The sequence below is a fragment of the Ctenopharyngodon idella genome, chromosome 17, assembly GCF_019924925.1.
Source record: "Ctenopharyngodon idella isolate HZGC_01 chromosome 17, HZGC01, whole genome shotgun sequence".
Lineage (NCBI taxonomy): Eukaryota > Metazoa > Chordata > Actinopteri > Cypriniformes > Xenocyprididae > Ctenopharyngodon > Ctenopharyngodon idella.
The window spans coordinates 28,311,730-28,335,857 of record NC_067236.1 but is presented as its reverse complement, the minus strand read 5'-3'; the positions used below and the strand labels follow the sequence as shown (position 1 = coordinate 28,335,857).

Sequence of the window (24,128 nt, the reverse complement as noted above, 5' to 3'; positions counted from 1 at the left end):
AACTGCATTAATGGATTAAAAGAAAGTCTATTTCATATTACTCTTCCCAAGGGAGTCCAATATTTTTAAGATAAACGGAGTTGGATGATTTTTTTCTGGTTTGACTTTTTGGCTAGTTTTGGTGCCGGTTGCCCTTCGAGTTATCATAAGTTGACTGTACTTGAACAAAAAACAAACAGCATCACCACCACCAACACATGTAGTCACATGTAGTCATACATTGTAGTTTCTGTACAGTAAGAAAAGAAAATTTAAAACAAACAAAATTCACCGAACAGCTTTTTTGAGTTCTGTCTGAATCATCCCTACATCATTTACCTGCAGTTCCTGGTAGAGTTTGCGGAGTTCCAGAGCAGCATTACTGGTCACTGGTCCCCCCAGAGGCTGCAGTCCATTGAGACGCCCCCGTCGCAGATCGTCTAGCTGCTGTGTGAGCTGGTCCACCTTGACCATGGCCGACTGCAGCTCTGCCTGCTTTTCCTGGAACAGGCTACTAACATGCTCAATTTCTGCAGCTGAAAGACACGCACAAAGCATTCAGATTATAAATACAATATCATAATGTGCAAATGGATGCACGATTGTTGATACGCTTCATATATATGTTAGTGTCTGTGGATTTTTCAAGTGTGGGTGTGTTTGAGCAAGTGTGTGGGAGTGAGGTCCAGTGCAAATTGCTGCTAGCCCAGTTGTCCACCCCCCCATGTTCACATGTCATATGACATATTGTAAATAGAGAGGAATGGTATTGTGATCTTGGTTTTTATCTCAAGAATGTCATGAGGGGGTGAAATCGTCCCCAGGCTCTTCCACACCCCAAACAGAACTCCCTGTTTCAAAGTTCAGAGATGCTCATACTGACTGATCCACAGCCAGGAACACAGAGGGAGTGGACGGCAAAAGCAACTGGAGCAAGGAATGAAATTCCACTGTGTGCTCTAACAATAGTAATAACTGTTAGTTTCAGACCTAGCGGTTTGATTTCTTTAGAGAGAATTTTTTTGTGCACGGTTGCCTTTGATTGGTGATATGAACGTATTACAGGGACAATCACTGTGGAGAAATCTGGGGTTAAGTGCTTTGCTTAAGGGAACAATAGAGTGGGTGCAGGGATGACGCAAAACCTGTAAGTCTAATACGCTAGTGTGGTAAACATAGCTTGACGATACTTTGATGTTTTGTTCTACAACGTAAACTGCACAAACTGAATTATCTAGTTATTAGGAAATGTACATTTTCAAAAATGCACAAAACTGCTGCAAAATTCACGTTTTTGCTATGGGTGTGTGTAATTTACGTTATAGAACAAAACGTCAAAGTTTCGTCAAGTTATGTTTACCACACAAGATATTTTATTCATAAATTGAAAAAAAAAAATATATATATATATATATATATTATAAAACCCCATATATAATCTTGAGGGAATAAGGCGGCGAGGTTTTGACGTCATCCCTGCTTCACTCTATAGTGATGGCTTGTGACTCAATACTTGTGGGGCCCCATTGTGACATATATCTGAGTGAAACAGATTCTTAAATGAAAAACAAAGGAGGATGGGACTTGATTCTGTCCAAATGGGTTGTATCTCATCTGGCCATTGGACAACCATTTTGCTCTGTATATACTAGGGGTTTGACGAGACACTTAGCTCACGAGACGAGATACAAGATTGGGTTGACGAGAACAAGACAAGATGAGATTTTTGCACAGTATTTTTAAGAAATCCTCAATGACAAAATTCATGACTGGAAAAATAGTCTTTTTGAAATGTTTTAACTAATCATCTTGTAATGAATGTCATTTCAGTTCTACTTTATGAGTATGAATTATCATATGCATTGAAAGACAACAATATACAAGCACTGTAAAAGGTTTGGCCACAAACTCAACTGACTGGCTTCTCTCCTGTATGATTTCACAGGAATCTCTTCAGAACTTTCTTTACATGAATAATGAGCTTCCAGAACATCTGATTGAGGCTGTGTGTGACCTCCTAATTGAACTCCTTTCCACAAATTGAACAGAAATAAAAACAGTATAAATAAATAATAATACAATAAAAAGAACAGTTTTTTCTTAGTCTTCTTAAGTGCAAACAATAAGTGCAACCATAGTCAAAGTACTCTCTCAATATTCTAAGTACAAACAGAGACCAGAGCTAAGAGGTGGTTACAACTACACAGCCCAGCCTAAGATAGGTTTGATATTGGGAGACAGGCTATTGTATGTAGCCTAATTTGTGCACATCAGGGAGCTCGCGTTTTACTTTCGCTTTCAAATTCACAACCGCACGTACTCTGTGTATGTGCTTTTTTCTATAAAAAAGCAAAATGACAGTGGAGGCGGTGACGCGGCGGGCACCGTAATGTAATGTAAACATAGCGGTGGCATATTCTATGCTAATTTCACCCTCATGCTCCATCATGGCGATATCGCGAAACAGCTTTTCACCTCAATGAGAAATCTTGTCATATATTGCGAGATCCTGTGACATGAGATCTCGTCACACCCCTAGTATATATATACAGTACACTGGTATATCAGAGAAGAGATGTTGTTGTGATGGGTTTTTTTTTTTAAATGATGTGCACGGACAAGTCATTTTTTAATAAATACTATGTCACATCACCATAAAAACATATCAATACAATACAATATCAGATACTTCAATAACAAACAGATATTGTACTCGATATGATCATATGCCATTTTAATGTTTCAGAGAACATAAGTTAAATCCGTTTATAAAGTGAGCAATCCCAAAAGCGTTTTCAAGTCTGTTAACATGGCTGTACAGTACATACACAGGTTGCCGTTGATGAGTTTGCTGTAGTCCACTTGGCCCCTCATCGCACGGACTTTCTTGAGTTTGGCTTCTTGACTGTCTACTCTTTCCCTCAACCTCTGGAGCTTCTCACTCTCAGACACGGACTGGCCCTGACGTGGGTCCTGTTGCTTCAGATACCGCAATCGTTGCTCCTAAACGCAGAAGGGAGAGGAAATGGAAGGACAGGAGAGGGTCAATTTCAAAATGGGGGGGGGGCATGCTCCACAGATTATCAAAACAAACACGAAACAGATCAACAAAAGCCCTTTCTCACACCTCACTACGCACAGTGGAGAGCTGCGAGAGAATGGGATAGAAACAATAAGGAAGGACCAGGTAGGATGGTAAAATAGAGAGAGAAAAGATAGAGACAAGATAAAAGAATATCAACTTAATTTCAGTGCCGATGTTAACAGAGAAGCGATTACATGTTGAAAATCATACTCTAATTACTTCAAATGTATATGAAAGATTCAGTTATGTGGGATATTACAACATAACACACCCAAAAAGTGAATGTATGAGGAATGAGACTAAAATAGAAAGTGGAGGGAAGCACAGGCATTCATGCTGACAAGCACTTTCAGGTCTGCTTCAGAATGAGCAAATACAAAGCCAGGCCTAACAGTCCCAGAGTGTTGACTCGACACAATTCAGTGTTAAATGAATGGACAAACAAACAAAGTGTGTTTTAACCACAGGGCTACTACGGTTAGTTACATACAACATGTTTGTTTGAAATATGCATGCACTTTTTTATATTCTTTCATTTATTTTTATCTCTATACAATGTTTAAAGTGAAAAATATCAATATTTTCTTGTCTGACATGATGGAAATTGCCTCAAATCTGCATTATCTATTCACAAAACAATATGTATTAGCAATATAAAACTAATAAAAATACAATAAATACATTAGCAATTCAACAACCACCTCTACCTGAAGAGTTCTAAACAGACATGAATTTGTTTACCTTACAACAGGTGAGTTGATGACTTCTTGACACATTTTCAAGTAACATATACTTCAAAGATCATAGCTAGTCACTGTGTCGCTTGTCTGCGAATTTCCAAGCATTCTGGTACTTTTTTTTCCCGGGAACTGACTACACCTTCACGAGCACACGTACATGCACACTCAATCTCCGGTGGTCTTAACGTCCACCCTCTTCCTGACAGCTGCAGTTCCATGCTGATCTCATTTCCTATGTGAATGCAGTTTCTTTCCTGTTGTTGTTTGAGGAAAAGAACTTTGCATCCAGGCAACACGCACAGTTCCCTCCAGCCCTGACCTAAGTGTTATATTCAACCATTACACACTGACCTCAAGACAATATCTCCATTACAGAGATAAACAATTCTCAAAACACAAAATCAAAAGAGCCGAATTAAACGAATGAAGTCAGGTTTGAGTGCACTTTTAAAATGCAAATCATTTAAAAGGCTTTTAGAAAATTCCTAACATGGCTGCATGGAATCAGGCTAGTACAATTAATCAAACATGACAGTTCATGCACTCCCCAGATGATATGACCATGTGTTCACATATGCCCCTTATACATGTGCGTACACCTGCTTATGGCGAACCACAGGGGTCTTCATTTTAATAAGCAAAAGTCAGCAGACCAGCAGAGCACTATTAACAGATCTGAAAATGACTCTAAAATAAAATATGCATATCTTATCCTAAATAAAAGTGATATAGGACAGGCAATTTCTTCTTAATTTAACAGCCCAAGCATAAGACGAGGAAAAAGATCTGAAGACATATGAATAAATAAAGAGACAAGAGGCTTCATACCTTAGCTATCAACATCTGCTGCTGTGTTTCGATCTGCTGCTGCTGTCGCATTGCCATCTCCTGCAGCTCTGACAGTGTTAACTCCACACGTGGATTCCCCACCTACATACACACACAGACACATACACACAAATTAACGTAAAATCATCTTTGTGTACAAACACGCTGAACTTCACTTGTTGAAACAAAGAATTACTACTTTTTGTTTTTTTTATGAAATCTTTCCAATAAAATGAAAATGATCAGCCATCTTAAGAATAAAATTAGTTTCAAATTAGTAGTCAACAGACTGTATATTATGTATATGTAGGTATTTTGTGTTAATTTTCAAGTAGACAGCCAAAATATTATATATATGTATATATATATATATATATATATATATATATATATATATGGTTGGTTATACTGGTGCTATTCTGTATGTCTGACTTATGCTGGGTACACACTAAAAGATTTTTGAAAACGTATAAGATTTTGAAAGTGTGGACAAAAAAATCCTAGATTTAACCGTTTTGCTCCTATAGTGTGCGGTGTGCCACGATGTGACAAACACAGCACACCACACACAAACAGATTTTCAACCAGAGTCCCGACTGTGAACACAAGAAATCTCGCAAAATCTCTCGAGATTTCAGAATAAACATGACGGACGATATGCAGGAAGAAATTGCGATGATAGTGTTTGGAATGATTTTGGTATGTTTTACAAGACACTTTGTATAAATACTTGTGCTGTTGCCACAAATCGTCAAGCTGATCCTCCATCTCTGCTGTCCAAATCCATTTAACTTTATGTTGCGCCATGACTGCGTTTGTTATGCTTCTGTCTTCTGTCAGCTCGCTTTCTGATTGGATATTGTTTCGTTTCACGTCATAATCTCCATAGCGTGCGCGAGTTTGTCCTCGGGGTTACCCCCACACTTCAGGATTTCTGATCATAAATATTCAACATGTTGCGATCGGGCGAGCAGATTCAGCCACTCTTAACACACCTCACACCACAGGTAAATCTGATAAAATAATCTGTAGAACCATCAAGATAATCGGGACATACTTAGGATTGTCCGAAGGGGAGAAATCGGCCCAAAATCAGCCCGATTATCTTGTAGTGTGTACCCAGCATTAGAAGCCGTTTACACAACACCGTTTTCAACTAACAAAACTTGTTATGCATTTTGGCCATTCATTTACACAATGACAGCATTTTGAAAACGCAAACTTTTGAAAACTGATTTAAAAGTGCAAGTTTTTGAAAACGATACCATTATCGTCTCTGTGTACACTACAATAACGCGTATTTAGGAAAACTGTGACGTCATGCGCATGCATGTATTATGTGTTCAGTCTACAGGCGCGTAGTGTTTTTTTTTTTTTTTTTTTTTTAACAAAGTGACATTGCCAACTACTGGCCTGGCATGCATAATACAGAGTTTTTAGTCATTTTCCCGGATCAGTGTGAACGGAATCGTTATTTGCAACATTGTTGTCTGTATGCGAAAAATGCAAAGGAGAAACGTTTCCGTTTTTAGTACATCACCATACCATATATGGTTTTTTCTTTTTTGCATTTTCATGCCAGCAACAGACCACCATTGTCCATCTAAAATGAGTTTAGAATATAAACTGGTCCAAGTTGTTGATTTCAGCAGGGTAGACAGCTGTGTGGCATTGGGCAAAAGAAATATCTACAGTAAACAAAACAACTTAACAGGTACAATCACAAAATACAAAATCATCACCATTAAATCACGAGGAAATGTTTAAAGAGACTGAACAGGATGCTCACAGTTATGCCATATCCTGCAAACTCACCTATATACACTCCATAACATTCACTCATACTTAACGATACAGGCACACACACACACACACACACAAAAACACAATGTATACAGCGACACTCAAAAGCACAAATAACAAGAGCCTATGTATGCGAATATTCCTGAATTTCACAAACAAATCCGGGATAGTCTTTCTGTCTGACATGTCAGTATAGCACACATTCAAAATAATTGAGTCATTGGCTTCTCTCAATTTCCATAACTGGCTCACTGCACACATGTTATTCTTATAATGATTAAAACATCTGACAGGCCCCAGTGAGTCAGAGCAGTACTCCGAAAAACCTCATTTTTCTGTGGAGGGTACATTTATCTAAATGATCTCATTGAGGCATCACTGAGATTTTATAAGAAAAGTCAATGTGGCTAATCTATGTTAAAATTGGGGCTGGCCAGTTAATATAGAATATCCTAAGAGGTCTCTGTGCTGTCAGATAAGGCAGAAATACTATGTGATTATGTGATTTGAAATCAGCCATTTTTGCTGATTGGCGCTCAGTTCTGCTGACAAGTTGAGGCCAGTCACTTTGAGCTGTAAATGCCATTTGGTTAATCACTTGTTTAACTGAATAAGGGAAATACTGGGAAGGAAACACTTAGCAAAGTGTCAGACCACATGTACAGGCAACATTACAGATAATCTACAGGTACCATCAAAAAAAAACAAAGGCTTTCTCTGTTATATAAACATTCAGGGAATCATTCTTTCATGGGAAAAAAAAAAAAAATCACAATTCTGAGTGTCTTTCTTAGCAACCTTGGATGTTCATTCTGAGAAAGGATTTGCCTGAAATGTGGCACTAGCCACAGAAAATGAGGTCACCCCTGGGGCCGTTCTGGTGTTGGTGAGCACCTGGTGCTTCTGAGGAAACAGGCCCTCTTTTTAGGATGAGATCACTCACAAAGTATTAAACACACTCAGCCATTACATTATCAACCCACCTTGCATAAACTAAAGCATGAGGAATATATTAAAATAACTTACAGCAAAATGAGTGACTTTTTAACTAAAAAACATTTTTTAGTCAATTTATAGCCAATAGTATCTACAGGAGGAGACATAATTCTCTCTTTACCTCTCTCCTTTTCACTCTTTTTCACACATGACATAGTCCATTAGGTCATCGCCTGCCCGCAGCCACTGCTATTCATATCTCGCCTGACAAATGAGCCATAATTAGAGTACTTTTAGTTCCTCCTGTCACAAGAACAAATCCCAAAAATGCTCTTTTCAAGGTCTGACATGGCAACTCCTGAAAATGACAGTGTGTACCGAAAGCTTCATCACACTTATTTAATCACAAGTAATAAAACCTGCTTGATTCTGGCAAATATGTAAATGGGTAGCTGACAAATAACATTTAGAGGAGAGTGAGAGTAATAAGTTTCATAATGTAAACTGAGCACTTTTTTTTTTTTTATTACATAAACATATATTAACAGCCCATAATCTACAGCTGTATGTGATTGAGAGATGCAAGAGAAACGTTATTAAAAACGTTTTTACAACATATTTTGTCATGTCAGAAAATTTTATTTGTGGCAGGTAACATGAATTTAATGTCAAAGCAAATGTATTCAGAATATATATTTTATCTAAATATGCATTATATTTTATCTAAATATACATTCAATATTGGTGCATTGCTGAAATATAAAACCGTGTAAATTATAAACCATAAATTATTAAATAAAGCATTTCCCCAGAATGGTAGCTGTAGGGAAAATGATGATTTGTCAACTGATAGTGACAATGAGTTTTGATATTACAAACATTACAAAATGGCTGCAATTGCAAAAGGATGACAATCAATATTAAAATATTTTGTCTGATCTAAGGTAATAGGAGACATCCTAAAGTATAATTTGCCATATTAGTTTCACTTCTATCACATTTCTGTCAAGGCACTTTAAAATGAAAAGTGAAGAAATATATATTATATATATATACATATATATATATATATATATATATATATATATATACACACACATATATTATATCCTAAAAAGTTAATGTATGTGTAAGGGCAAGAATAAGCTATATTTTAAGTTTTTTGCCATTTTTATATCACCTTTTTGAAGCTCGCATAAATCATTTAAAAGAACAACATTCAATTTAGTCTCTACTAATATGAGATCACAAAAACTGCATGTATAATAATTATACAAATTAGAAAAACGCAGTTTAAAGTAAGATGAACTATAGCATTAGCCACTCACTGTCTGAAATGTCATGTCAACTACCCAAATATTACATGTCAGGTGAGAGCATCCCTTTCCCATACATAAAGCTGTGATCTATCAGCTCACATAACTACAACAAAGTAACCTGATCCAACACTTTGACACTTATCACAACTGGTCAATCCTTTTTCCTATTGATCAACAAACGAACAGTGTGAAAATTTGAGTAAACCGGTTCTGCTCTTCACAAATCAATGCTACAAAGACCAATACACTTAAAAGAGGGGCGCGAAAATTACCTGGTGAGAGTCCCAGGTTATTCTGCATGATCGGACCTTAATTTTGCTGCATTGTCCTTCAGCAGTGAATTCCTGCACAGTCTCGACGTGGTTCCACTCCATTTCTAATAAGAGTCAGGTGCGTGTTTCCGAGTCTCTTATGAGAAAAGCATCGGCAGTGGCAGTGTGGACGGATGCAGTGCAGCTGTAGCCTAGTATCTGCGGTGCTGTGCTCGTTATGAGACCCCAGAGTCACACTCACAGCCGCAATCCTCTCTCCAAAAAGCAGGAGTGAAGTCATCCAGCACATTAGCGATGAGTCAGGCTGTCATCCCCACTCCGCGCGACTGACTTTGCTTGTTTTTGCTTACTATACATAGTTAGTCCTGTGACTCTAATGAGGAATTGCAGTACATTAAACACTAATATGTTGGAAAGACATGCGTGACCTTTGTAAAATGTTAACGTGAATCTGTGATGATGGAGACTGCGTAAGTTTTTTTCCCCTCAGGCTCAGTTTTGACGTGCAAGCACTTCTCTTGCTCTTAATGTGTGTGCGTGTTTCTCCTGCCTGGAGTAGACTGCAGTAGTGATGTCTGATTCCTGAATGAATCGTTCTTTTGAGTCGGATCTTTTCAAAGAATCGGTTGAACAAGTTCACAAACCCGGTTTAAACGATTCATTTAAACGATTCTAAACTCACAGCGGCACACCCTGAGAAATATCTATATAAAAAAATTATCACATTTTATTTTTTTTTCTTCATATTGTCTTGATACATGTCTATTTTATATCATAGCCTATATATTTATTTTTATTAATTTCTTAGCACCTTGTTTTAATACATTTTCATTGTTAGTCTATTTGTTAATGTTATATTGTTTATTTTTTAACATTACTTGTTTTGTTTATTCTTTGGTAATATTAGCCTATATGTAAACACAATAATACCAATAGCCAACTTTAAATTAAAATTTAAGACTCGGACTGAATCACTCCCAGCGTTTGGACGGGTTCAGTCGCAGTCATCTAGTTTAACAATTCACAATTGAATTTAACAATTCAATTGGCAAATTGGAGGAGAATTCTGATTAATTTCAGCGAATCGCTTTGCTTAAATGATTCGATTAAATTCTGTACTTGTCGCTGCAACTTGAAACAAACAAATAAACAAACAAACATCGTATTTAAGTTTATAATTTCTACTTAAAGTTTGCACACCTAATAATCTAATTTACAGCTAATTTAACACAGCAATGTGATTCGGTTCAAATGATCCGAGTCAAGCGGTTCAAAAAAATTGATTCGTTCGCGAATCGGACATCGCAACAGCGCACACATGCACACACACAGACCCCTCCTCTCCCGGGAGCGCCGCTGTCAGACTGCCCGTGCTGCGCCACAGCTGCCCCGCACTCACTCCCAGATGCGTGACCGTCTCCAGAGAATCTGCCATTAATGTTTGCAGCTTTGCGGCACAACTTTACAGCGTGCATGTGCTTTAAAATACACCAAGCATTACAGTGCGCAAGAGCTGATGAATTGGATATTTAACAAGTAAACACGTCAGTTTAACTTACATAAAGTACCATAGTACATTTAGAGTATTAAACGGTTATGTCGTGACACCATGCTACTACATCTTACTCCTCCAAAGAGTACTACTCTTTACTATAAATAATACCAAGGTACACGTCCAATAAGCTATATCATAAAGGTGCATAATTTTAATAACACGTTTTTGCCATTAAAATTAAAATGCTGTCATATCTCATGCACAATTTGTCATTCTAAAATGCAAAATTTTAAAATGCATGTCTTTTGGCAAGATGTGAAGCTCATGTGGGCAATGTGGCAAATTCAAATTAGTATTCCAACAGCGATGAGCAATTCAACAAGACCGTTTTTGTGCCAGTTGGATGAGGGATCTTGGACAGAAATGGGCACAGTCGATAAGTGCTATAATAACGCTGAGCCAGCCATTTAGCTCCCTCAGTATTTTAATAGCTTCTATACTGACCACGGTCACTCATGACTGACCTTCATATGTCCATATGCTGAAAAACAGTCATTGCCACAGGCCAAAATCTGTGCTCTAATGATTTTGTTCTGCAAAAACAGACGTTTGGAGGAGAACAACCGGACAAATAAGGTGCAATTCATAAGATGCAAAGCACTGATAATGCACTGTAATGTGCTCTAGATAAATTTATCCACTAAATAAGTGGTTATCAACTGGCAGGTTATGACAAAAATTGGGTTGCAGGTCCGCCACAGTCGCCGGCGCCGCTTCCGCTTTTCCGGTCATGAGAATAAGGTAATGCAGCTCTGTTTATCATATTAGATACATTTGAGAGTGTTGAAAATGTTATAACGTTACTCTGTGCGTTCGCTCGGTGGCTGCGGTGAGACATTTGTTGCACACTGCAGTAAGATAGATCGATTTTAGAATATCATATTAATAAATGCTGGATGACTTGTGTTGATAAATGGCAGGCAATTATGGCATGGTACTCGCAAAAAAAAAAAAATCAATAAAATTAGATTTAAACAATAAGACTAAACTATTTAACAATAATTTTCTGTCTATAAACGTAACCAAACAGTTGTTCCCTTGCCTATTAAAACATGTAAATATTAAAGCGTCTTTGGTGTTTCCATGGTTTCTGCAAAATAAAACCGGAAACCGAGGGTAACGCGGGTATGACGCAATTGACAGGCGACTCCTCACACGTCCCGGAGCCTTGGTTAAAATTGAAATTTTCTCACGATTTACAAATAGTTGTAAACATTTGGGATATTGTAAGTACTCAAGTGAACAAAATATATAACACTGGCCTAGTGGTTTTTGGATATTTTACTGCAAAATTCTTACATATTGCACCCTTAAAACAAACTCTGGTGCGATTGCTCTGTTAGTGCGATTCATTTGAATAAGTGTGAATGCTGCCATCTGAACCCTACAGTAGTTCGCTCCAAACAAGTGGGCCGAAACTCCTGAAAAGATGGGTCTTGGTCCGCTTCCAAATGAGCTCTGGTGCGGTTCAATTAAAATATGAACATAACACGAACCAAAGACATGTAAACAAACAAAAAACAGGACACGATGTCACAAGATGCAACCCTTAAAAGGACACAATGCTCAAGCATACCTGTTTTTTTCTCGTCATAGTCGCAATGTTGGCCATCACAGTTCGGTACAGGTATCAGAACCACGTCTCCTCGCAGCAGATCTTCATTTGTGTGTGTGACATAGGGATTCCTGCCACTGCTTTGACTCCTTTACACATTTTATAAGCTCGTCATGAGTTGTCAGCATCATCATTTACCATCATATGTATATGCACATACAGTGTGCGCATTTATCCCAGCATCCAGCATGTTCAACAAGTTTCATCACAAAATATGTCATGACAGTGTGAACGCTAAGCGAACCAGGACTAAATGTATCATTTTCTTTTCTGGTCCGGACCAACAGAACCAAGAGAACCGAACTACAAGTGTGAACACAACCTTAGTCCTGATTCTCTTAGTGTCCACGCTGTCATTTTTAAGACCGAACCTAAAGATACAAAAAAGGCGTTTATGACATTTATTTTGTGACAGACCATTCAAAACATGATGGAATGTTGGAAATAATGGAAAATAGGATGGAATTTTTACCAGCTGAGAACTTACAGAAGTGTCAAAACTGAGCCAGAAATTCCTCTGTCACACACAGACGAAGATCTGTTGCAAGGAGACAGCATTTCGAATGCCTGTAATGGACAACATTGCTCCAGTATTGAGAAAAAACAGATGTGCTTGAGCATTCTTTCCTTTTTAGGGTCACATCTTGTGGCATCACGTCCTGTTTTAGCTTCGGTTAGATGTCTTTAGTCCATGTTGCATTAATATTTCATTCAAACTGCACCACGCCGCAGTTCATTTGGAAGCGGACCGAGACCCACCTTTTCAGGGGTCTCGGTCCACTTGTTTGGATCACACCAGGGTTCAGAGGGCAGTGTTCACACTTATTCAAATGAATCGCACCAGAGTTCATTTTAATCGAACCAAACCTGCCAAGTGTGAACATGTTCATAATGCTGTCTTCAAATGCAGTGACACTTTAATTCACTGCATATGTTTATTTTTTCTGCTGCATTTAGGCAGAAACACATTGCTCTTTCATGACTATGCAGAGCACCCTTAGGGACAACATGCACAGATCTATGGGAACTTTCAAGAGCTAAGCATTCATTTCTACGGACAAAGCATTTGCATTCTCACAGAACCCCTAATCGCATTTTACGGTGAATTTTGATTATCTAATAAAGTTTTATCTGCTGGGTGCAGAAAGCGCTGAGCCGCTGAAATGATAACTATAAGCATCATCATGAACTTTACAGAAGCATCTAGGAGGCAGAAAAGGAGAGAGTGAAGGTCAATGGTAGTGATATCAGAGTGGGGCAAGGTCAGTGAGCTCAGAGACAAAGCTGCCAGCCGATCCGGGCCTGAAAACCAACAACATGCCTGATGAAAGATCTCTTTATATTCCTGCAAAGCCAGACTTTTAACTAACAGCATAAAAGTCTTGTCCAGATTGCAGCTTATTCTGGCCAAGAATCGCCCACTTAGTCAGTCAGAGAATAACTTAAAGTAAATGTAAAAGAGACCAACCACAGTTTGTTTTGTTTTTAGATGGCATTTGCATATGGGTTTATCTAAAATTAAAAAGCACCAAATCTTGAACACCAAATCAAAATATTAGATAGCTACAAACTTCAGCTTTGTCATCAGAGGAATAAATTACATTTTAAAATAATAAATAGGAAAACTGTTATTTTAAATTGTATTAACATTTCACAGTATTAATAGTATTAGTATCAAATAAACACAGCCTTGGTGAGCATAAAACACTTCTTTAAAAATCATACCAATCCCAAACATTTGAACGGTAGTGTACATCCATCTGAGCTCTCTGCAAATAGATGCAGATGAGCAAACAACACTAAATATGTGGGTTACATGCTGTTGACATGAGCATAATGACATAAGACATCATGAATAAAGTCTGATGTATTCTGACGCTAAAAGAAACACTGCTTTAAACTATATAAAGATAATGCATGACTGTCAAATGTACAATGTCATTCTCAGCTGCTCGGCTGTATTATTAAGGGGAGGGAGAGATTTTTGGTGTGCTGAACATGCAGCTATATATTTTGCCTTCTGGCCCTTTGACCTGGTTTAAAGTAGAGCACAGTTGCACACTTGCATATTACGTTGACAGTTTTAGAGTAAGAGTATACAATCAGGCCAGAGCACGAGTTCAGAAGTCCTAAAGTTTATTGGCCGGATGTAATTAAAATATCATTACATGATACTGCCTGAAAGAGAAGCCCCCGCTGCCTGGATTATCTGTAATAACAGCTGCATAATGCGACGTGGGGAGGGCCGCATATCGAGATGCCGCAGTGAGCGTGTCACTCATTTATATCATAACTGGTGACGCTGGGGAGCTCCCAATGACCACCTGTTCAATAGCTGTGTGTCTTTAAGCATTTTATGATTACAGCCTTGTGAAATGTTAAGCAATCTAGAGATCTGGATTATACATACATACAGACATCAGTTTCCTTTTTCTTAAAGAGCACCTATTATGCTTTTTTACATTTTCTTTAGTGTGTAATGATGCTGTTTGAGCATGAAAAATGTCTGCAAAGTTACAAGCACAAAATCAACTCCAAAAGGGGTTATTGTCTATCAGTAAGCACTGTTTCTGAACTCCCTGAAACACCTCAATTGTAGTCTTCAGGGAACGAACATCACAATATTCCTCATTTAAACAATTCCCACCCAAGGCATACACATAAAAAAAGGTTTGAGGTTTGTTTGAGTTGTGTTAGTAGTGTGTTGTCGCCATGTCTAAGTGTTAGTTTTTATACCTGAAAAGTTTTTATTTTTTTTTACATTTAAGCATGAAAACCTATTCAAGTAGACCCTAAAAACTAAATCAAGGGCATAAATTTAGCCTCTTTAAAATACTGACATAGATACTGACAGAGGAATGTAGATGTGCGTTTTTGAGCTTGGAAAAAGAGAACACCACCTCATTTTTTAAAGCATGATCAGTATATCATCATATATCAGTAAGGCAGACGTATGTAGTCGAATAGAAAGCATACAGAAGGTAGCATTATGTAGTCGAGTGATCTTTTGGAAACAGGGAAAGCTGTGCATTGTTTCTCTAACACTTCCTGCGTCCGCCACGTGAACCAATCTGCTGAAAATGACTGTGGTGGGGACTGCAGCTTATCAGCACATTGCACACAAGCTCCCTGCTGTGAAAGCTTCCAACTTCTAACTTCCAACTGGAGCCTCTCATGTGGACCATAATTATATGGCAACAGTCAGGCCTGATTCCTAAAAGGAACAGTTCACCCATAAATGTAAATTCTGTCAGCATTAATCAACTGTTCCAAACCTGACCTAACTTTCTTTCTTCTGAGAAAAACAGTGTCTTTTACATATAATAAGAGTGTAGAGTCTGGGACCTGTCCATCTCCAAAAAAATTACAAAAAAGTACCAAAAAACAAATCCATACACTATATTCAAAGGCTTCTGAAGCAGTGTTGCTATTGTTAACTAAAACTATTAAAAATGTGTTAAAATACAAACCAATAAAATATGAATATTAGATGAAATTTTTAAATAAAAAAACTTAAATGAAAATTAACCAAATAAAATAGGTTTAAGTTGAAGTACTAAAAGAGTCATTGAAGCAAGCGTAGTGAGAATCCAAGTGCAGTTTTTATTTAAACAAACATGAACAAATACAAAATAAACAAAGACTTGGCTTGGCTTGACTTGAAAACTAAACTTGAACATGAAACATAACTCACCAACAGAGATTACAAGGAACAAAGCCAAACAATAGACAATGGTACATAAGGGCTATTTATACACAGACTAATAAGAAACAATAAACACCTGAATCTAATGAAACAATAAACCAATCAGACAATGAACCAATGAGAACATTACACATAAGACTGAGGAAGCACATGACATGATCACATGAAGGATAAGGGAATCACATGACAAACAGGAACCATGACTATGAAAACAACAAAATAAAAGACATGAAAACATAAATGCGAACCAAAATCCAAAGCCAAACGTGACATATATACCCCCCCCCACCCACCCACCCACCCAAAGGGTAGCTCTCGACGGAACACCCACCCAAAACCCAAAAATAACATGAAAAACTAGAAGGGTGGTGGAACGGAGGTGGTACAGGGGCAGAGATGGAGGCCCAGGCCTGTGACGTAGAAGTGGCCCTGGATAATGGCATTGAGGTGGACCTGGATCGTAGAGCAGCGGCAGTTCTGGATCGTTGAGCAGTGGCAGGCCTGAATTGTGAAGCAGTGATGGGTCTTGATTGTGGAGCAGTGGCAGGCCTGGACAGTGGAGCAGTGGCGGGTCAGGATTGTGGAGCACTGGCAGGCCTGGATCGTAGAGCAGTGGAGGGCCTGGATCTCACCGTAGTGGAGCCGGAGAGCACCAAATTGGAGTTGGTGGATCGGGAGGCCCTGGTGGAGAAAGAACATGAACGGCCTCTGTGGCATGGAGCACAGTGAGTTCATGGACAGCCTCCGTGGCCTTAGCATGGGGCACAGTGAGTTCATGGACAGCCTCCGTGGCCTTGGCATGGGGCACAGTGAGTTCATGGACGGCCTCCATGGGCTTAGCATGGGGCACAGTGAGTTCATGGATAGCCTCCGTGTTCATAACATGGGACACAGTGAGTTCACTTGCTGTCGCTGCTGCCTCTGTAGGAGCTGTAGCGGTTTCTGCCACCTCGGGGGAAGTGTGTGTGGCTCAAACACACAGGATGGAAGTTGCCATCACAGGCAGCGCCGTGGACAAAGGGATAATTTCTGGGACCATCCGACTTGGACTTGGGACCACCAAACTTGAACTTGGGACCACTGGACTTGGACTTGGGACCAAAGAACTTGACCTGCTCACCGCTTTCACTGACCCCAGTTGTTAAATTCATAACACTGGCAGTTAGTTTCGTCGTGAGCCAAGCCCCGCATCCGCTGGAGCTTGGTTACTATAGCCCCCCTCCAAAAAACTCTATGGGAGACTTGAACAACTGTGAATTTAGGGGACTCTAGCGTGGCAGCCATTACGTGAAGAGGCTCTGGTGTGGCGGCCATAATGTGAAGAGGCTCTGGCGTGGCGGCCGTGATTTGAAGAGGATCTGGCATGGCAGCTATGACGTGAAGAGGCTCTGGCGTGGCGGCCATGATTTGAAGAGGATCTGGCATGGCAGCCATGACGTGAAGAGGCTCTGGTGTGGCGGCCATGGCGTGGCATAAGCTGCAGAACTGTGGAGTTCCTCTGCAATTCCCACCTTGAACGATGATCCACTTAGCAACAGGAATCCCCCCAGGAATCTGTGAGTAAATGGGCTCATTTGATCCTCCATTGAAAATATCCATCATGGCGATGTTGTTAAAATCCACAAGGTTGGAAAGTTAAAGAAACTCAGTAACATAGTCCTCAGTGGTTCGGTTTTCTTGACTAATGCGAATTAAGCAAACTGCTGGGTTTATTGTAGGTCTAGCTTTCTGTAATAAGTCCACTGACGTGAGCGTGAGAACCCAAGTGCAGTTTTTATTTAAACAAAACATGAACAAATACAAAATAAGCAAAGACTTGACTTGGCTTGACTTTAAAAACTAAACTTGAACATGAAACATAACTCACGAACAGAGGTTACAGGGAACAAAGCTCTACAAGAGACAATAGGCTTGTTCGACTTCAAGCTGTGCTGCACAAACCGATCGGCGAGAGTTGCGTGCAGTCAGACACTTTCTGCATCCCTTATGAGGCTTGTACGGTGTTTGCATACTTTATCACTGATGAAATGAATTAAATGCAACATTTGTCAAATACACAGGCATTTCAGACGTTTTCATTCAATATTTTATGTACTGCTTAATACAGCATCTGTTTGAACAAGAATAAAGTTCAGCATAAGCCTATACTATTTAAATACCAATGAAGTGGGGTTTATGCTTTTGTGATCAGTTTTATTTTGATAAACATGACACAATATAACATTATGACTACATGAAAAGAGCTGTTATAAGAACTGTTATAAAAATGCATATTTGTAAACATTAGTGGAACTAAGGCTGTCAGAATGAACACAAAACACATGATCGTTGCCATCGGTGAATCTGGCCTATCGTGAAGCAGCTGGGTCCTCATTAGAGCTCATGCAGCGGCCAGCAGCCGCTCTGAAGAAGCTTTGCCGGCCGACTCAGCCGACTGCTCTCAAATCTCTCTCAGACTCTCACGGTACTCTGATGCTCTGATACATCATCACAGTGAGATGCTGTCAGCGCTGTCTCAAGGTGGACAAAATTTCTAACACATCAGCCACTGATTGGTCTGCGCCGTGCTGCACTAAAGCCCGATACAGAATGCACAATTTTATCAATCCTATAAGATCATTACAAATTACACTGTGCGACATGGATCTGTTAAACCTGGGTACGACATGCACATAGACTGTACGATGATGACACCTGTTGACTAGTAGGCTACGGTGCAAGTTTCTATAGAAGACTGAAATGTCGTCAGCATGAGTTGTCAAAAGTACTGACTTCGGTACCAATCGGTACTGAAATTTAAAAAATGTGACGCTTTGAGCACTGTTGAGCGGATTCGTAAACACCTCTGATTAGCCATTGTGTTGACGCGCTCATCGGATATGTCTGTGATTGTGACTATTTACAACGTTTTACAGCGTTGATCATTGAAGCCAATCACAGACATATTCGATGAGCTGTGAACACAATGGCCAATCAGAGGTGTTTACGAATCCGCTCAACAGCGCTCAAAGCGTCACATTTTTAAAATTTCAGTACCGAAAAGGTACCGAAGTCAGTACTTTTGATAACTCTAGCTAGTGGTAAACAAAAAGTTTTAAGTTTTAGTGCCATGTCTCGTTGATTTTCACATTTTTCACGTAGGTCATAGCAGCAAACACACTGTGCGATGATCATGCTGAATTTCTGACACTGTCAGAAAATTATTGAAGACTATCTTTGGTCGCAAGACTGTGACAACTGCTGTCTTTGAACTTCTCTCACTGTACAACATAGGACCACCAATTAGGAGCCACGATCACAGAAATCGCCACGATTGATTCACGATGGTAATCTTTCGTCTGGGACAGCCGAAAGTCATGCAGTGTGTCCTGGGCTTAAGTCAAACAAGCCCAAAGATACATGAGGGCTATTAATGCACAAAGACCAATGAGCAACAAGAAACACCTGACCCTAATGAAACAATGAACCAATCAGACAATGAACCAATGAGAACATTACACATAAGTCTAGGGAAGCACATGACATGATCACAAAATGGGATAAGGGAATCACATGACAAACAGGAACCTTGACGATGAAAACTACAAAATAAAAGATATGAAAACATAAACATGAACCAAAACCCAAAGCCAAAGCCGACAAGAAATATTTACAAAACTAATAAAAAATGACAAAAGAACATAACAAAATGAATCAAATTTTAGTAAATTCAAATGAAAATAGAAAAATAAAAGCTAATTCAAAATATAATAATAAAATAAATAAAAAAATATAATAGGAATACTAAAATAACACTGTTCTAATGTAGATGTGTGTGAAGACCAACACTTGCTTAAAATCTTGCCCTTCTAGCTCTCAAACTTGCATTTGTATATGTACATTTACATGCAATTAAAAAAATTGACATCAGTTGGATTGAACAATATTTTCCATAATTACATGTTCCCATGTTGTGTAAAGGGTCAAAGTCTATTACAGTGAAATGCCTGTGCTTTCAATATCAAGGACATTATCATTATCTTGTTAATTGTACACATGCTCAAATTTAAGGTATAAAAACAATAATTTGCTCAAAAATAAGCAACAGATAAAAGGGCCATGAGCTTTTTTATTCTTTTGCACCAAAAAAAAAAGAAAAAAAAGAAAGTGAATGATTTACATAAAAAAGAGTGCTTTTACGGCTTGAAACATGAACGCTCCACAGAAACACACACGTAACGCACAGAAAGTGACCTCTGAGAGCATTGCTCACTTAAGTGCTGAACTTGTGTTTTGGCTAGACAGTTTCACCGTAATTATGTGAAGCGTCAGTGAGCAGCCCTCATTACGAGCCTTAAACAGTCCAGAAGTGAAGTGTGACTGAGAACAGCGTGAATGCGTACGTACCCCATTCTCGCAGGGCTTGTCCGAGCTCCCCCTGCTCTTCCTGTCGGCCTGTTCTGAAGTCTGACTTCCTGCTGGGAATAAAACAAGATTACATCATCACCCCTGCACTTGAACAAAGTCGAAACGGTTGCAGAGTGCAAAAACTCACAGCTGTGGGCAAGCACATACAGTGCTACTAGACAAAAGGGCATTTTTATATTGACAAAACATTAAAATATTAAAACATCCCTTACACGTATGGCTGAAAAAGGAAGGAAAAGGATACCTTTCCATCTAATAAGCATGTGATCCAGTAGTGGGATTTTGGCTGGCATATTAACCCTGATTACTCTTTGCCGAGACAGTGGGTTGTTTGACAACGTTTACCAACCTCCAGTCATTTCTCTTTTGTGAGCCTTTGTTTCACCAGCGCTCTCAGCTCTGCCTTCTATAAATAAGTAGGGGCTTAATTCTCTAAATCCAGGGCTGTGTTATTATGTGTAATCCTGTCAGAGGCTCTGGAAATACCTAGACCTTCATGGACCGCGCCGCCTCTGATAGGTCTGTACACAATCCCACTGACCGCCCTCTGCTCTCAAAGACTAATTTAGAATAGTGATACGATGAACTAGATTTATACATTTTCACATTACAGTACTGCTTTCCATGCAAAACTTACTGCTACAATGTTACTACAAGGTTATGGTTTTCATGCATTGTTATATATCAATAAAATAAAATAAAATAAAATAAAAGACTGATGGTTTGAGAGTGAAGAAATTAGAATGTAAATATAAGTATTGCAATTTTGCAGTTGTACTATAAAATATTAAAATGTTTTATTACATTTTATTAAATGTTTTATTTTACAGTATAACAGCATTATTACAATGTATTTCTTATTTTATTTATAATCATACTAATTATTATTCTATAATCTTAATGAATGGGTCAAAAAAGTAGGAATGTAGCCAATAAAAACAAATACTGCAAATATTGAAGGTTTTTTGGTTCTTATAACAAATATGAATACCCAAATATTTACATTTTCCCCGCATATTTTTCAGCCCTAAAGGATGGTTTACACTTAAAATGATTACATTTTAAACTTAAAACTTTCTGCTTTTTTATTTTTATTTAATTTCTATACAGATGCACCCCCCTACTGTAATGGTTATGTTCTATGTGTAAACTCTTTTGTTGTTTTTTCCTTTGGTTCCCATGTTTCCTTCATCTGTTTAGTTCCTGTTCCCTTTGTTCCCATTGCTATTTGGTTTCTATAGTTACTCACTGGTTAATTGATTATGTTCACCTGATTCTTGTTTGGTTCCTCATTTAGCCATGTATTTGAGGGTACGTTTACACGACAACTATGTACTAAAAACTATAAAGCTTGCCGTACAGACAACAACATTGTCAAAAAAATCCCTGTTCTCACGGATCCGTGAAAACACTTAAAAACACTGTATTATTTATGCCAAGCCAAGTAGTTGGCGATGTCACTTTAGTAAAGAAACACTACGCACCCACAGACTGAACACGTAACACGCATGTGCATGACACATCGGTTTCACAAATTCGCGTTTTTGTAGTTTACACAGAGACGATAATGTTATTGTTTTCAAAAACTTAACCCATTTTCAAAAGTTTGTGTTTTCAGGCCCCCAAAACGTTGTCGTCATGTAAATGAATGGCCAAAAAACATAAAAGGTTTTCCATTTATAGTTGGTGTCTTGTATTGTCTTTACATATGTGAATCTGTTACACTGATTCTTGACTTCTGGATTGCCATTGTTTTAATTTTTTGTAAATAAACTAAATCTGCTGCAATTGAGATCCTCTGCTCATATTCACCTTGCCTGCACCATGACACCTACAAAATCACTCCAAGCATTCGGTAATGATTCATTATTTCCAAATAAAGCTTCAAGCAATTGGAGAAAAGCCAAATATCGCCATGTCAGTTTATTCCGATGTCATGCAGCCCAAGTTCAAATCACTAACCCTATGTATGAGCAATATTAATAGTGATGTTTTCTCCCATATTAAAACTTAAAGTCTGTATTTCACTGTTGAGGTCAGGCAGGCATCGGACACTCGCCGTGTCTAGTCTGATAGAGCTGGGGTCTGTCTCAGGTGCAGATATGAGTGCAAGAAGGCGGGAGACCAATTACACAGAAAGAGGATTAGTTACGTAACTGCAGATAACTGCAGAGGCAAAACTCTGCAATGCCCAAAGCTGACAGGACTCTCACTTAAAAGAACTGAAAGAACCCGAGTTTGAACACTAGATTTAATAGAAAGTTTTTAATCAAAAACCTAAAACGTGTTAAAGTCGCCATGAAATTAAAGACCCCCTGTGGTGAAAATCAAGTTTTTAATGTTGTTTATATGTCTATCTATGTGGTGTTTTTAATATGCTTTAAGACAAATCTAAAGAGAGCTTTTGTAAGGAAGCTGATTTTTAGAAGACAGCTGTCTGACTCTGAGATGGTGAATGTGAACATGGTTTGTGTAACATTAGCAACAAATTATTAGCTGTTTGATAACAGTCAAGCAAAAGGCTAATCATATTAATTACCGTTATGTGTCCGACGTTGTAAAAAGTAATACCATTGTGCAGCGTTTACCTCAGTAAGGATCTCTGAGCTCGTGCGAGTGAGTGGAGGCGGGGCTAATTAGCATATTCATAGATCCGCGTATACTAAATGAAGCAAGGGTGTACAGTTACATTAAAACTATTTTAAGGCATGACATTTTTTTTTCACAGGTAAAAACATTTAAATATGTAATTTTGGTGATCAAACATGAGTTTTAAGGGATTTTAAAGGGACTTTTTTAAATTTCTTTTAAAATTCTTTTTTTTTTAGTTTTTTGCAGTATTTATTATAAATGATTTATCTGTGCACATCAATTTTTTTTAATTCATGTGTAACCTTATAATTTTTCATCAAAATAACTTCGCCTCCCTCTTGCAGCCACATTTCTTCTCTTCTCTGATAACATGTTTTTCGACATGAGGGCGGGACAACCTGTCACTCACATGAGATCACAGCAACAGCAAACCATCCAACAATCCATTGTAATGGTAAAAATATTTCACAATATTACTGTCTATTACAAATTGTAATATTTCACAATATTACTGTATATTGATCAAATAATTGCAACTTTGGTGAGCATAAGAGACTTACTTCGAAAAAATGTAACCAAACACAAAGTTCTGAATGGTAATAGAAACCAAGCATCCAACAAAAGGACCTGTCGTGGTCAGTCTTGCGTAACTTTTACCCACCTTGAGAAAATTTCGCGATGAGAGACTCCTCGTGCCGCAAGTAAAACTTCACTTCCTGTCTCCTCTGACCCCATTTCTGTAGGTGCTCGAACATCAGCTGATCAAAAGGGATCGCTCTCTCTGTGAATAAGAACACAGACACTCTTTGTCTCAAGCAGGCTGTAAAACCCTGTGCTCTACACTTAGCACAGAGTATGTCAATGTCAAAAATGTTACAATACATCTATTTTAATCTAGTCCACATGATATGTAAACTTAAAATGGAAAATTGTACAACAGCCCCATAGCAAAACATGGTGACACGTCCAGATGAAAAAGGTCTGGCTATCCTTGCTGAAGGCTATCTTTACTGTCTTTGACAGTGCGGGCCGCGTGCCATCTGTAGGACACTGGAATAACAGGCCCACAGGAGCCATGTAAACAAACCTAGAGGCTGCAGCCCAGGCCCCGAGACGTTCTGTCCCACATACTACCACCCACTGTCTAGGACAAACTCTGACAAGGATGTCATTGTTATGTGATGGACAGCGTTGCTTTCTCTGTGGGACCTGGTCCATGAATGTTTCCATTCAGTGGTATTTAGTGATATAAAAGAGCTAAGCAATACATCTGTATCTGTCAGCCACATGT

The 24,128-nt window shown here is 38.6% G+C and overlaps 1 protein-coding gene across 7 annotated transcripts in view; it reads right to left on the bottom strand.

Moving 5' to 3' along the window:
* Positions 1–24,128, bottom strand: part of ppp1r13ba (protein phosphatase 1, regulatory subunit 13Ba) — a 44,996-nt gene that overhangs the window by 6,686 nt on the left and 14,182 nt on the right. For 4 of the 7 annotated variants that reach the window (XM_051868404.1, XM_051868405.1, XM_051868402.1 and 1 more), the window contains 5 exons: positions 23,499–23,618; positions 20,225–20,295; positions 4,633–4,734; positions 2,808–2,982; positions 319–515 (listed from right to left, as the gene is read on the bottom strand). In XM_051868404.1, coding sequence (XP_051724364.1) covers positions 319–515; positions 2,808–2,982; positions 4,633–4,734; positions 20,225–20,295; positions 23,499–23,618 — 665 coding nt within the window. Of the gene's footprint in view, positions 1–318; positions 516–2,807; positions 2,983–3,805; positions 4,037–4,632; positions 4,735–8,962; positions 9,499–20,224; positions 20,296–23,498; positions 23,619–24,128 lie in introns of those variants that run through there. The other 3 variants (XM_051868403.1, XM_051868407.1, XM_051868408.1) reach the window with 3 other exon arrangements.